At 42.3% G+C, this 14797-nt stretch overlaps 1 protein-coding gene across 1 annotated transcript; it reads left to right on the forward strand.

The window, feature by feature from the left end:
- The first annotated feature begins 561 nt into the window (after window positions 1-561).
- On the forward strand, window positions 562-12917 carry gask1a (golgi associated kinase 1A). Its single transcript, XM_079561413.1, has 5 exons — window positions 562-958; window positions 2493-2909; window positions 8885-9007; window positions 11062-11165; window positions 12483-12917. Exons 1-5 carry the CDS (start codon window positions 707-709, stop codon window positions 12685-12687), a joined length of 1101 nt encoding a protein of 366 aa, XP_079417539.1. The 5' UTR covers window positions 562-706; the 3' UTR covers window positions 12688-12917.
- Window positions 12918-14797: the final 1880 nt, after the last annotated feature.

Below are 14797 nucleotides of genomic sequence, written 5' to 3' on the forward strand. Positions count from 1 at the left end.
TTACGGTGCTCCTACATTATAATTATGGTTTGGAGGCTTATTTTTCTTTGCTTTGTGTCTGTTTTTACAGGCCTGGCGGGTGTGGTCCAAACTGCTCAGTGGTCAGCAATGGATCCTCTTTCTCTCGTCGCTCTTCCTGCTATTTCTCACCGTTTTCCTCATGACCGCCACGCTACCTTTACCCGCGCCCCATCCTGACGTCGACCGGTGGCCGTCTCGCGCCCTCAGCTCCGCCCACGAGTTGAAGTCCGGGGACAGGACTTCGGAGCAACTGCCCGGTCCTGCTTTACGCCAACCGATCCGTTTCGCCATTCCAAGCAACCAAGGCCGGACCTGGCGAAGCAATCATGGGAAGACGAGAAACTCTAAAAATGTTGCAGATGACAACAACATAGTTAAAAGCCTCGGGCACAAAAATAGGCAGAAAAGTATAAAGGAGAGAGGAGGAGGAGGCAGTGCCAGGCAGCGTACCAATCTCGCCAGTCCGCAAATACCACAGTTCACAAGCAATAGCAAAAGACCCAAACCTAGAATTAAGTCAGCCAACCACAGCAAGGAGAGGAGCAAATATGGAGCTGGTCATGTCCTTTCTGTGGGAGTCCGAGGAAATGTTATAAGTTCAAAACATAAAGCTGCAACAGTGGACAATGGAACCGACTGGAATTATAAAAGGCACAACACGGTGTACGAGGATGCAGGGTCAGTGATGCATTCAAAGACTACGGACACATTTAGGAAAGACAGTAACAAATGTCCAACGTTTAAGCCGAAGAACGTCCCAGGCGGTGATGACAGGAGGATAAGGGCGAGTGCAGATCGGAGGGAGGTGCCCTGGTTCAGTGAAGATGACATCCAGAAGATGAAGCTGCTCGCTGGAGGAGAGTCAGTGACCAAGGCCAGGGTCCCGGGACATGGGCAAGTGCTGCAGGTGGCTCTGGAGATGCCTGACCAAAAACAGGTGCCTAAATGCCAGTATAGTATTGGTGTCAGCGGTTAAAGTGAAGAAACGTGCTCACGGCAGCAACCTACTCGCTGAAAAGTATTCTGATAAGTGTTGGGATAATAACTGCTGGCTAGCCGTGTGTCACCAAGACAACCAAGAAGTGAAGCGGCAAATAGCATTGCCTCTCTCACTGGCAGAAAGCTGATTAGTGTAGACCTGGAACAACTGAAACAAAGCCTCATTTTTTTATGTGTCTGCTTGTTTTAGGCTGATGTTCAGTGAATTTGTTTTAAAATGCCACACTAAACATAATTTACTGTGCGGAATGAATTTAGCTGCCGATTTAATTATGTAGACACTGTATAATTTCATAGTGTTTACTTAATTGACAGTTCACTCAACATCTATTACTGAGCTTTATATATTGCATTATAGCTGAACTTAGATAACTTCATGGAACACATCAGTAACCTGTTTGTTTCTCTCCGACTTCCTTTCCACCATTTGAGACATTTTTTGTTATTTACGAGATTGATTTATCTAAAATAAACAACCTTATGTGGCCTTTGCGTCTATTCACCAAGGGCCCAAAGGTGCACAACATTGCTAGAGTTTGAAATTAAGTTACTGTCTTAAGTTACGCCTAGAACCAATTTTAAGTATCTTCTAACCATTTGGTGGACTCTTTTTTTGTTTTTTAAACCGGTCAAAACCTGATCTAAACCCGTCCAAACCAGCATAAACCAGCATAAACCAGTCCAAACCAACATAAACAAGCCCAAACCAGGTCTTTACCAGTCCAAACAAGCATAAACCAGCCTAAACCAGGTCTAAACCAGGTCTAAACCAGTCCAACTCAGCAAAAAACAGTCCAAACCAGGTCTTAATCAGTCCAAACCAGCATAAACCAGGTCTAAACCAGTCCAAACCAGTCCAAACCAGCATAAACCAGGTCTAAACCAGTCCAAACCAGCATAAACCAGTCCAAAATAGGTCAAAACCAGTTCAAACCAGGTCTAAATCAGGAGAAACCAGGTCTTAACCTGTCCAAACCAGCAAAAAACAGTCCAAACCAGGTCTTAATCAGTCCAAACCAGAATAAACCTGGTCAAACCAGTCCAAACCAGCATAAACCAGTCCAAAATAGCTCTATACCAGTTCGAACCAGGTCTAAATCAGTATAAACCAGTCTAAACCTGATCTAAACTAATCTAAACCAGGCCAAACTTGATCTAAACCCGTCCAAACCAGCATAAACCAGTCCAAACCAGGTCTAAACCAGTCCAAACCACATAAACCAGTCCAAACTTGCGTAAACCATTCCAAAACAGGTCTACCCCAGTCCAAACTGGATCCAAACCAGTCTAAACCTTGTCTAAACTAAACAAAACTTGTCCAAGGCAGCATAAACAAAATAGTCCATATTACACACTTGGTAGAGATAGGCAGAATTAGAAACAACACATGATTCAATAAAGTGTGCTCTACCAAACGGTTGTGCAAACTATTAAAGGTTAATAATGCTCTCCTCCTCTATAACCCACTGCAGACTCAGCAGAAGAAAGCGCCGGATACTCCCACATCATCTCATACCGACCACTGCCACAGGGGGCGGTGTTCTCTAGTCAAACGCACAGACGACTGGTTCGAGGTCTTTGCCTTCCACTTGGATCGTGTTTTGGGACTAAACCGCGCTCTGCCTGCTGTGCTGAGGTCCTTCCACAGTGAGATTCTCCCTTATAGATACACCAGAGGGGGGCCCAGACCAGTCGTGTGGTGGGATCCCGACATACAACACTTAGAGGACAGCAACAACGACCAAAACTCTGTTCCGTTGAGTTACGTTCAGTATGAGAAGACGTTGAAGGCCCGCTGTGGGATTAAGACAGGGCTAAATGAAGAGCCGTGTGTGGGAGTGCGTCACTCAGAGTGGAGCAGGCTGGCACTGTTCGACTTTTTATTGCAGGTAAGAGCCGTAAAGCTTTTGTGAGTTTCGCTCAGTTATTGTCAGTTCTACCACATGTAAAGCACATGCACAGAATCAAAATTGTTACTGTCAGGGCCTTGGAAAAAAGCAATACTGAAAGTTGAATGCACAAAAATCTTAACAACAGAGGAGATTTCAGCTTCCTGGCAAAGAAATTAAGACTTAAATATCTTTTCCACACAAGATAGTAGTGTGGGATCTACCTCTGAGATATAAACCAGTATTGCTGCAGGAAAGCTGGTCGAACGGGCACGGTCCAGATGATTGTTCCAACAAAATTAAAACTAAACAGTCTCAAACACCTTGATACAAGGGGTACACGGCTTGTGTCATGACACTTGCAAACTAAGTGTGGAGCTTCAGATCACACACATCCCCATAACTTTGTTTGATGTGAAATTGAAGCTCAGATAACAGATTATAAACATGCATTGCTTTTGGCTCGCTTGCCTGGAAAAAAGACAATATTTTCGAAGGTTTTTGAATTGCATCCAGCACGCAAACATGGAATGATTTTAGAATGGTTTATGTCAGTATTATTACATATGCGTCAACGTCTTCAGGTTCTGTTTCTCTCAGCCAAGTCTAAACTTATCAAATTAATGTTGGTCACCATGGCAACAAACTCAGCATTCATACACTGCCTGGCCTAAAGTAGCTGGATGTAACCTGCATAATCCCAAAATTTGTGTAACAGTCAAATCAGATTAAGATCAGTTCCTGCAAGAAAACAGCCTCCGTTTCTACATTAATAACGGGCTTTTGACTATCCCCGCTCCCTGACAAACCGTAGTACTCGGTTTCCGCTCTCAATTTAAGGAGCACAAAATTGAAAACAGCAAAAGACGCACTAAGCTAGATTTGAATTCAATGTGTTCCTCGTGCTTCGCTGTTACGTCGTCCTATAATCAGGAGACTTCAGTGAACACGCCACTAATTACAGACACACGGAAAATAGATGTTTTCAAACTTCACTCACGCTCTCTTCTAAATACAGCAAAAAACTGCCATTTGAGTAATTATCTAAGTCAGAAAAAATGTGCGTCTGCTGTGAATTTGTAAAAATGCATTGGTGCCGGAATGGAAACAGGTGCTGCCCAGACCAAAGCATCAGGTTCACAATGTGGCCGCCAGAAACACGTGAAGTCATTGGTTATATAATCCTCTGCTTTGATTCTGTTCAGTGAATGGGAAAAAAATGGCTGATCGACCCAGAAAAGACCGACGGCTCTCACGCAACAAAAGAAACAAACATAAAAGTCAATGCGGCCATAAAAATAGGCTTTAGGACGGCAGGTATCTGTTTTGATAACATCTGTACAGCCAGAGAAGCTGTGTTCTATGGCTCTATACTGAATACTAGAAAAGCTCTGGGTGCTCCGATTACCACAAAAAATATTTACAATAGGGTCTCCCCTGGGGCCAAATCTAGTTGTTGGCATCTGTTATTCTGTTTTTCTACCATGAATGCCATGAATTAACTTGTCAAAACAGTGTCAGAATAGCTAAATACGTGCACTTTTTTGTAAACTCTCTATATGAGGTTCTACACATGATTATTTTCTAATTTGTAGCCACATTTTCAGTGAAGGTGTTTCGGTTTGCACGCCACTGTACCACAACCTGCAATTATAAGTTTGTACAAGAGTTCAGACTTGTGTTGGTTGAGGTCAGACAGCAGCAACAGCCTGTGAAATGTGGAGGGAAAAGCTAATTAAAAGATGCATTAAAAGTCCATTTACTGCAGCAGCACGAGCCAAAAATCACAGAGTAAATGGACAGCAGTGTAACAGTCTGTGAAGTCAGTGTACCATTCACACGTGCTTCGGACTAGTTTAATTTATGCTCAAGGACACAGTAACTTACCATTGGTAATAAGTGAATTAGGTATTTTTGACCTTGTTAGTCTTAGAATATCTGCTCGTGGGGCTGAGATAGCCTATTCGTAGGTCCACTATTGTCCTGAATTCCGGGTCTCACCAGCACAACAACAATCATTTTTATTTTCTTCCTGTTGCCAGACTTATCCATGTTAGACACAGGTACAGTTCATTTGAAAGCTTCATCTGTTTATCTGACTGGAGACAGGAATTTGAAGTACAAGACGAACAGAGGGGAAAGTACAGAGCCCTGTGGGTGTCCAGGTCAGTGCCATGTGACCATGACTTCGTTAGCTGTACTGTTTGCCATATATGATTTAGACTAACCATTGTTAATATGCACCTTGCAAATTCATCTGAACACTTGGAATTCATTTTAAAATGACAGTGGCTCAGATTACCAGGAGGTAGGCGGCTTATGCTGGTGCAAGCAACCGCGTCTTTGGGCAAGACATTTCATTTACTTTGCCTGTGAATGTAGTGTAAGAACAAGATAGTCATGGTAGTCTGAGGGGATGATGGCGAGATTGGCAACCTCGCTTGGTCAGTCCACGACTGAGGTCACTAAATGGTCCGTCCGGACCAAACCTTGGATCCGAACTTTGGACCCGACCATGAATCCTCTCAGACAAGTGTGTGCGCTCTCTCTCCCTTCCTTTCTCTGACTGCTGCAGAGCGGTATAACTACAGCCCAGATGAACAGAAAGAGAAGGTACAGCCCCTGAGCTCCTTGACACTTTTATTTTTTAAGAAACAGCAGCGGAAAGACTGAAATTAAGCTGTAAAGTTTTAAAATTGAGGACACCCTAATTAAATAAGCACGCACGATCATAATGAGCAAGACTAAACCTGGACTAAACCAGGACTAAACTCGGATTAAACCTGGACTAAACCTGGACTAAACTAGGACTAAACCTGGACTAAACCAGGACTAAACCTGGACTAAACCTGGACTAAGCAGGGCACAGTGTGTTGAACTGAGCAAAGAGGAGAGACGCACCACTGCATTGGCACATTATATATAGGCCCTATATTATGTACACAATAGCCTGTAATATTCTGCTAATTAATAACAGGATTCAATGAACTGCATTATTTCCAAAGCACAGTAATTATTATTGGATTTAATAAAGGCTTAAAAATCCCAATATAACCATGAATTACCCTGTATGTTTTGAGGATGTATGATTTTTTTATTTTTTTATTTGGACCCCTGGTCTACGCAAAAGCAGCTGTGGTTCCAATAGGAGCTCAACACCACAACAAATGGAATAAATGAGTAACGACTACAATGTTGCACTTTGCGCAGCTTGTCAAGTGTAAGCCATTCTTATTGTCTCAGTTTCACTCTCTACAACGCTTTGATGTAGAAGTAGAAGAAGTAGAAAAAATGTATTGTCCCCGTAGGGAAATTCATTTGCATTTGTATGTGATGTAAGAAAATATTCTTACATTTTACAAGAGATTAAAAGATAAGCAACCTACTCCTCTCTACGACTTGGATGTCCTCAGTCCTGACACATTAGTTGACGTTGGTGATTGATCCAGAGGTGTCTGAGCTCTTGTATGAGATATCTGAACGTTTGTTAACCTAATCAGAAATGTACCGCCTTTCTGCATCATTTCAAAGCAGAATGTTAAATATTTCTCCCCTTCTCACTGGCCTATTTCCAGTTTTACAACCTGCACTGTAGTAATCCTGTCCTGCTTCGTTCTTTGCACCGTGAAATAGCCTGAGTGTACCCATAATACTTTACTCCTGGGTGTGTGTGTGTGAGTGTGTGTGGCTGATATGAATAAGCCATGAGTGCAAACGTCAATGTCTGTAAGCGGGCCAAGCGCTAATAGCCTGATATTGATCCGGGGAGAGGCGATGAGTGGGCTGTAGACACTTGTTCCTACCTGCTCCTTCTCACACCTCCCAGTACTGTGAGCGTGAAGGACACACACAGGACGTCCCGCGGGGGGGTAGGTGGATAAAGTGACAATAGGAGTGTGCAGTCTTATACAAGGGTAGGTGCAGTGAATGAGGCAGGCTGGAGACAGAAGAACAATAGTGTGCTGCCTTGGGGGGAAGGATTTGGCCATTCAAGAATATATGTATATTTTAAAATTTTACAAATACCAAGACAGTGGGGGTGGAAGGTTCACCCACAAGTCTTCCTTTTTTTGTGTGGTTTCTTATCCTAAATATGATTAGCAAACATATGATGCTACATAACCACAGGCTCAAAGCTTCTTTTTTTTAATCCTTTTGCATGACTTTAAACATTTCTTCACATAAAACTGATTTGTAGTGATTTTGAATGCAGGTGTCACCCATTTGTGCTAAAGCATTTTGTTCTGTCTGTCTTTTCTGGAGAAGCTCATTAAATGTTTTGTTGATTACTTTCTCATGTTGCTCTGAGTTCTTTACGGCGAAGTTCTTGATGTTAAAACCAGTCAAAACGCATTATCACTGTGCTGCCTTTCATCCTCCTGATGCATGTTGTATGTTCTTTCTGAAAATGCCTCTCATATGAATAATGCAGCCACAGCCACAATGTTTTTCTTTGTTCATCTCATCCTGCTTTTAGACAACACATAAAGACACTTTCTGTATGGACTGTAAGGGCACTGTGTTGTATTCAGCTCTACTGTGAAGACAAATGCATCGAAAAGAAAAGAAGCGGCTTCTGTAAGCAAAGAAGAACGGCATATTGAGAATAGTCCTTATGTTATACAGTTGATGAGAAATGAACCGTATCCGTCAATCGTAAATTATATGTGTTGTGAATTTGATGTATACTGTACAAGAGCATGGGTCTCAATGCAGAACATGTCCCATCTCAAAAATGATAGAAAATACGCTTTTATTAACTAGCTGACATGACAGTTCATCAGATCCTATCTTTGTAATGGCAAAAATCATGAATGCATAGTGCTCATTACAAGTGTCTTATGTATCCATACGTTACTTTCATGTCACAGAATTTAGCTCCTGGTCTCGATGTATATCTGTAGACCGGAAAAAAACATTTCAAGATCATACCCAACCCAGTGCATCACCTGATAAAAGCCAGATCTTTGAGGCTGTAATTGCTCCAAATGTTTTGTTAAATCTTGTTTGTGGATCCCCCATTACCAGAGTATTGCATTGTCTTGCATTACGCTGAATATGAGCTGAGCGGTCAATAGTGTTTCGTTTCATCTGCCTCCCACAAACACCCTTACACTTTATCCACTTGATTTTTTTCCACTGGCTCTGACCACAGTGGCTCCACATCTCTCAGTGCATGTCAATACCGGCCCTGCAGTAGTACCATGAGCCGCCCCGGAACAGACCCTAGATCAGTTTGACGTTGGCGTTCGAGGGGTCACTGAGTGTAACATAGCAGCAGGGTGAGAGGAAGCACACGGAGGTGAGCCGGGAGCGCTGGAGTGAAGTAAGTCACACTGAAGTGTTAGATATTACATAGCAACCACTTCAAAATAGTATGTCCATGGTATAAAAGTGCAAATGCCACTCTGCCTATGCTGGATTTTCTTTTATGTTGTTAGGATTGTGGGCAAAAAGAAGAAAAGGACCCTTTATTTCCCCTTCTTCTTCCGAGTCTGACTTCTAATGTAAAAATGGTAAATTGGCACCCTTGGCAAATACAAGCACAAACGGTCATAAAAAAGATTCTTATTGCTTTGAATACAATTTGCATAAAACATAAAACATTAACTCACAGCCTGAAGGTGGGTTGTGATGGCCCTAAATATCTCTTTGAACCGAATGCAGGAGCGTTGGGAGTCAGTTTTCTATACGGACACCAACAGGGTTCAAGAAATAATTTACCTTTATGATTTACCTTTTCCTCTCTCTCTATCATCTCCATGTCCTATTCACTACAACCATCAATGTCATCCATTTCAGGTGCCTCAAAGGGCAGATAGCTCAACATTTACATATGGAGGTGGGTCCCCAGACGCTGCTCCTGACAGGTTGCCTAGCGACATTGAAGGATGGGTCAAATGGATGTGACGAATATGCGCAGGGACAAGTATACCTTAACCGTAACATATGCCACTGTGTTGGTATGCTTTCAGGTAAATGATCGCTTGGATCGGTACTGCTGTGGTTTTAGACCTGATCCCTCAGACGTGTGTGTGGAGAACCTGTTTCAGGCGAGATGTGGAAACACCAAGGACCTGCTGCTGGTTCACATCCTGGTATGCAACATAGAACAGTTACTCACACTCAATAGATAACGTGTAAAGCACAAGAGCCATCTCTTTTCTTCTCTTTCACATCTGAGTGCGGGTCAGACAATAACATAGGATATCGCATTGTTAAATAGCTCCTTAGCTCTGTAAGGAGAGCTCCTGGTTTGTAATCAGAAGTAAGTTTCTACGTTTGAGTCAGATAATGGTCTATGGTTATTCAGTCGTTTGACCTGACGTCTACTGGTAAAAAAAACATAAATGTGCTTTGCGCCTTATACTGTCGGTATAAGTAGAAGTATTCTTTATTAAATCTTTGTCAATTACTTCATTTTGAGATGGTTGTATCACCTATACTTCTCATTCATTTGTTTCTATTCTCACAATCCTGTGTAGTTTTCCACTGACTCATTTATGAATGAGAATAAATAAACTCAGTCAGTGTTAAAGCAGTACTAAGTAACTCTTGCCCCTAGAGGCCATAAGCGCAACTGCAGGTGTCGTAGCATGTTGCTGACAGAAAAGGCGAAAGGAGAGAGGGATATTGTACATCCAATTATGCAATGGAAATTATTTTTTTCACTCAAACTTGGCTGTAAATACTGTTTACAGTGACGCTAGCCCGCAATTTGCTTTGCCCGTTAGCATGTTAGCTTCTTCTTCGTGATTCTATTAGTGTGTATTGGTTGCTCCGGTCCGGTGGCAGTCAAGTTGCAAACATGGGTTTCTGGCCAGAGACACCAGGGGGAGATGAAAGACCCTCCAATCGTCCCATAAACACTTGTATTACCACCAGGGGGACTACGAAAAGGATTTATTAAGGTAAACACGTTTTACTTTTTAAGGCTCACTGCTGTAATGCTTTTTCACCACCAGATGGCGCCTGTACAGTGAAGCCTACCAACACTGTGTGATACAGTCTGTGACACACACTCTGAGGTATCATCTGCCCATCAGTAAGACTGAGGCATGCCAACAGATTAGTAGAGCCACACCTTATACCTTAAGGCTCCAAATAAACTGGTACAAACCTGCCAACACGCCACTGACCCACCAGTTGATATTCCTTGGCTTGAATGTATGCAGTCAGTCTGGATTACAAATGTGTTTCATCTTGCAGCTGCAGCAAATCAGCATAATATGATATGTAATTCAGTGTAAATGTGCTCATGACGACTATAGAAACGAACACACGCTCAGTATAGGAGCCCTTCCAAAGCAATTGCTGTAGATTTATCCATCTCTACTGTCATTATCCCACCACTGTGTGTTTCTCGAGGCGACTGCTCTGACTGATTGGATGCCGCATGATGTTGCAGATGATTATCTTACATGGGTTTTGTGTTGTGGGTGCTCAGCGTAAAAATAGATGCGGTGAGGTGTTTGTGTAAATATAACTCAAACTGCAGGTTTTCTGGCTCCCGGCGTCATATCTGATAATGAGATTGTTTGGTATAGTGTGGTGTGTGGTATAGGAGGCTGTCATAACTTTGGTTTTACAATGAAATTCAATAGGCAATTTCACCCCCAATTATTTTCTATAGAATATTAAAAAATAATGAACTTGTGTATTTTATCACTCCTGACATGGTTCACCAACAGATCACGTGAGGAAAGTCACATGAGCCATCAACCCAGACAACAAAAGACATTCAAAATACATTGATCTGAAGCACATTCATTTGAATCAATCTGAAATACATTAATCTGGAGCAAGATATAAGAATGTGTAAAACCGACCAGATAACAACAAGACCTGGAAGAACTTTGTACCCAAGAGATCCCAAACATTACACAAGAAGAATAAAGCATCAAGTTCAAGTCTTTGTTGATACCAGGGAATTAGGTAGCCCTGAGAGTCTCCATCTAATACGTCCCTCTTTGTGAGAGCAATTTGAGTCGGTCACCTCCTCAAATATTGGGAGGAATAACCTCAATTACCATGATTTCCAATTGTTAATTTGAAGTGTTGAGTCATCGGATGGTTAGGATTCTGTGTTCGTCTTGCGTACTTTTGAGAATCTGTCTTTCCGGCGCCGCTTATTTTCTTGTTTTCTGTCCAGGTGAGGAAGGCTGACCCCTCCAGACTGGTTTTCATAGACAACGCTGGTCGACCACTACAGCCTTTGGACAACCTGAACTTCAGGCTCCTCCAGGGGATAGACCAGTGAGTATGAACAGGAGCAAGGGGGAGTCAGAGATACTGTGTGTAGCCTGTTCCAAGTCCAAGCACTAATATTTCTGCTTCTATCACCACTACGATTACCGTCGTTGATGTTGCTGATCTCACCACGTTTACCACTATCATTCCTGCCTCTACCACCACTATTACAAAAGGATTTACATGCAAATACCTGCTGCAGTAAATACTGTTCAATCCTCTGGAGTAAACATATTTTGTACTGGTAACACTAGTCACATTATTCCTGTAACAGCAACCACTGGGATCAGAATCTCGTTTAAGCTCACAGCACGGAGGAAATGTTTCTCGATATTATTATTTCCCCGGTGTGACTCTGGAAAACTGGCAAACGTCCACCGTAAGCTTGTTACTCCATCTATCTGATTAGATTACAGCTCATTCAATTAGGTCATATTGAGTATTCGGCGTGTATCAAGGCTGATAGAAATCACCCTTTGTCCGTCACTTAGCATTAGCGAGCGGCTTCCTAACATGCTTTTAAATGTCTAAAGCCCGCAGTGAATAGCGCTGGTGTTATTATAAGAGCTCGAGTAATACTGAGTGAAGTGGAGAGGTGGAGAGTGAAGCAATCATCCCGGGGAGAAAAAAACTTTCAGGGTTCAGGCTTTTCTAATTTAGAAATGATGTTCGCGCTGTATGCAGGATCATAAGACTATGAAAAGCATCCAGCACGTCATCCGTGTATACAACGTCAATGCATTGCCGGTTTTCATAGTCCTAGCTATATTTAGTGCGGTCAAGACAAACACAAAGATCTGATTGATAGCTGTAGCTCCGGTGGGTGGAGTGATTGACAATTCCGTGGCGTACGCTGAATCTTTACACCAAGAAATATTTGCGATCATTGTCAATCAGCTGTACGGTTAAGCGGCATCAAACGCTTTCTGCCTGCTTGGGCCGGCACTCATTCCTACAGTGGGACGTCCCGGTGAGTCGGTGGGTGGGATGTGGCGGGTTTAAGTCGTCTCTCAGCTGGATGCATCACTAAAGCATTACCGCACATCTGGCTCACTCGTCACGTAATGCTCCCCTGTTGATGGCCTGAGGGAAGGCCATGAAATGGGAAAAATGAAAGCTGTCATGGATTATTCAACTTTTTTTTCGATATTGCTTTGGAGTAGGAGAGAAGTTAAGTAATAGTGGCAATTCAAGATTACAGATTAGTTTGATTTTTCTGGTTTATTTAATTGATGTATTAAAATGGAGAAATAAAAGTGGCTGGGGCAGTAGAAGTGTTTGAAAGTCACCTAAAGTGGGACGCAATCCTTTGTCCTTTCTCAGATTTCCAGAGAGGGCCATATCCGTGCTGCAGTCGGGCTGTCTGGAGTCTCTTCTTCTACGCTCACTTTACGCCGATGGGGAATTCTGGGATGTCCGCGGAGGAGCTGGTGCGCTGAGGGCTCTGATCCGAACTGTGGAGCAGAGAGGACAGATACTACTACAGCACATCAGGGACAGGCAGCTCCCCTTGTACACAGACCTGTGAGCTGAGAGCAGGAGAAATCAATGTACGGACAAGTGGAGTACAGATAACAGTGTGCACTTCAGCAAGGAAAGACTCAACTGAAAAGAAGTTCAGAGCTGCAAAGATTTGTGCGGACAACTCTACAATTCAACGTTCTGAACATCTGGCACTTAGCTGATTTTCTGTGACATGTAAACTATTGTGAGAGACTGCCAAGACACTTTGACCCTCAAAGCACTTACTACAAAGGGACAAAAATACAGGTGTGGGTAGAGAAGCCAAAATATTGACTCAAGTTCGCCCCTCCAAAAAGTTACTCACAGCTTGAGTACACGACATGAGCGTAAAACGTCTGATTTATGTTTTTGTTGATGTAATACAACAGACACAGCATATTCTGATATTTCCAATGTATGTTAACATCACAGTGAAGAGTAAATGTTAGTTAGAAAGCAATATCATTCAAGTAGAAGTAAAAAGGAATTGTGTTAAAACTGCTAAGTACAGTTACTTTAAAGGTTACTCAGGTACATGTGGCAGGAGTTTGTGTTTGTGGCCCCGGGTATGGACGCTCACAAGCACAGTTTATCAATCTGCTTATAATTTTTACTCCTTTACAGGCGTTTCCTAAAAAAAGAAAGTCTACAGGTACCTCTCTAGCAAAAGTTACTCATTTGAATAAACAGTAAATTATTTCAAACCATTGAATTTCAAATTATTTTATCGTCTAAATAGATACAGATGGCATCGTGTCATGAAGGGGGCACCTCGCAGAGGGGGAAGGAAGCACAATGTTTCACTCTTTTTAGCCGTTTTCTTGCAGAATATAAATGTATTCATTACACACACAAAAAGTCAAGTCGGGTCCACATAGATGTTTTTTCACAGCACATTGCTCAGTAGAAGCGGAAAAAAATGCAGTCATAGCTAACATTAGCATGAAGCATCATGTAATTATGGGCTGTTAAACTACTTTGCTTCTCTCCATGTCTTTTTATCCTTATTGTGTAGAAAACTATATTGACAATTCACAATTTTTTTGAGTAATTACAGAAAGTTTCGATTTTTCTCTTCTTTGTTTCCCCATCAACTGCTTCAAACATGACGATATCTGGGTGATTCCAGAGATGCCGTCTGTATCTAAGTTAAGTTAAGTTAAGTTAAGTTAAGTTAATCTCTAACAAATACATTAAAGGAACAGGCCACCGTTTTTACATACTGAGATATGTTCTTACCTGAGCTTTGACGAGTTGCTGTGTACCTGTCTAGTCTTTGTGTGTGCCCTCAGTCACGCACAACGGCCAAAGATGTTGTTAGCATCTGGCCTCTCCCAGTATATTCCTATAGCTCCAAACAGGTGATGTTAGAAGGGACCACGCACTTCCACAGGCACGCACCAAGGCCAGACAGGTACTAAACTCGTCTAAACTCAAGTAAAAACCTATCTAAGTATGGGAATACGGTGGCCTGTTCCTTTAAATGTAAATATAGATTTATTGCTGCCACATGATGCTTTCTAAAAACATACCTATCAAACTACATTTTGTTAGTTGGGAGCTTGGAGCAGTGTGTACCCGATAATGTGGAAAAATATTCATCACTGTAACCCTGACAGTGGTTTGCCAGGCTGTTAAAGAGCTCAGGGCCTGTGCGGCTCAGAGCTGGATCAGACCAGAGCTAACATATGCTTATTTCATTTTTAAACCACCAGACTGAGGCCAAACTCTGCTAATTTAAATGTGCATGTAACTATTGACAACGGTACATACATGCAGGCTTCATATCACGCCGCTTATGACGCCAAATAGGATAAAACAAGAACTTAATAGCTTTCTAGCTTGTAACCGCAGTAGTTTTCAGCTGCCTTTCTTTGCAAGTGTCTTCAAAAGGCAATAATTTCTTCAAAACCGTTTACAAGAGCTGAGATTCCCCATCCAATTTAACCACCAGAACTACAGCGTGTCTTATTATATTTGACTCAGAGCTCGCGGCTGATCGAGTGATTGATTTGGACGTCTGTTTGGGAGAGATAAGCTTTGGGCCTTATAATCGGACGGATTAAACATGGCTGTCAGGAAGGCACTTCTGGACTGGATCTTTGGAAGTCCTTTTCATAAAACCGTGGCCAAAT

The sequence above is a fragment of the Gobius niger genome (genome assembly GCF_951799975.1).
Source record: "Gobius niger genome assembly, chromosome: 8".
Taxonomy (NCBI): Eukaryota; Metazoa; Chordata; class Actinopteri; order Gobiiformes; family Gobiidae; genus Gobius; species Gobius niger.

What these genes read in the sequence shown, in the direction of transcription:
- gask1a (XM_079561413.1), top strand. Translation starts at nt 707, where the DNA reads ATGCATTCAAAGACTACGGACACATTTAGGAAAGACAGTAACAAATGT. An exon ending in TGTTCGACTTTTTATTGCAG is followed by an intron (nt 2,910 to 8,884) that starts GTAAGAGCCGTA and finishes GTATGCTTTCAG; the next exon opens with GTAAATGATCGCTTGGATCG. An exon ending in CTCCTCCAGGGGATAGACCA is followed by an intron (nt 11,166 to 12,482) that starts GTGAGTATGAAC and finishes GTCCTTTCTCAG; the next exon opens with ATTTCCAGAGAGGGCCATAT.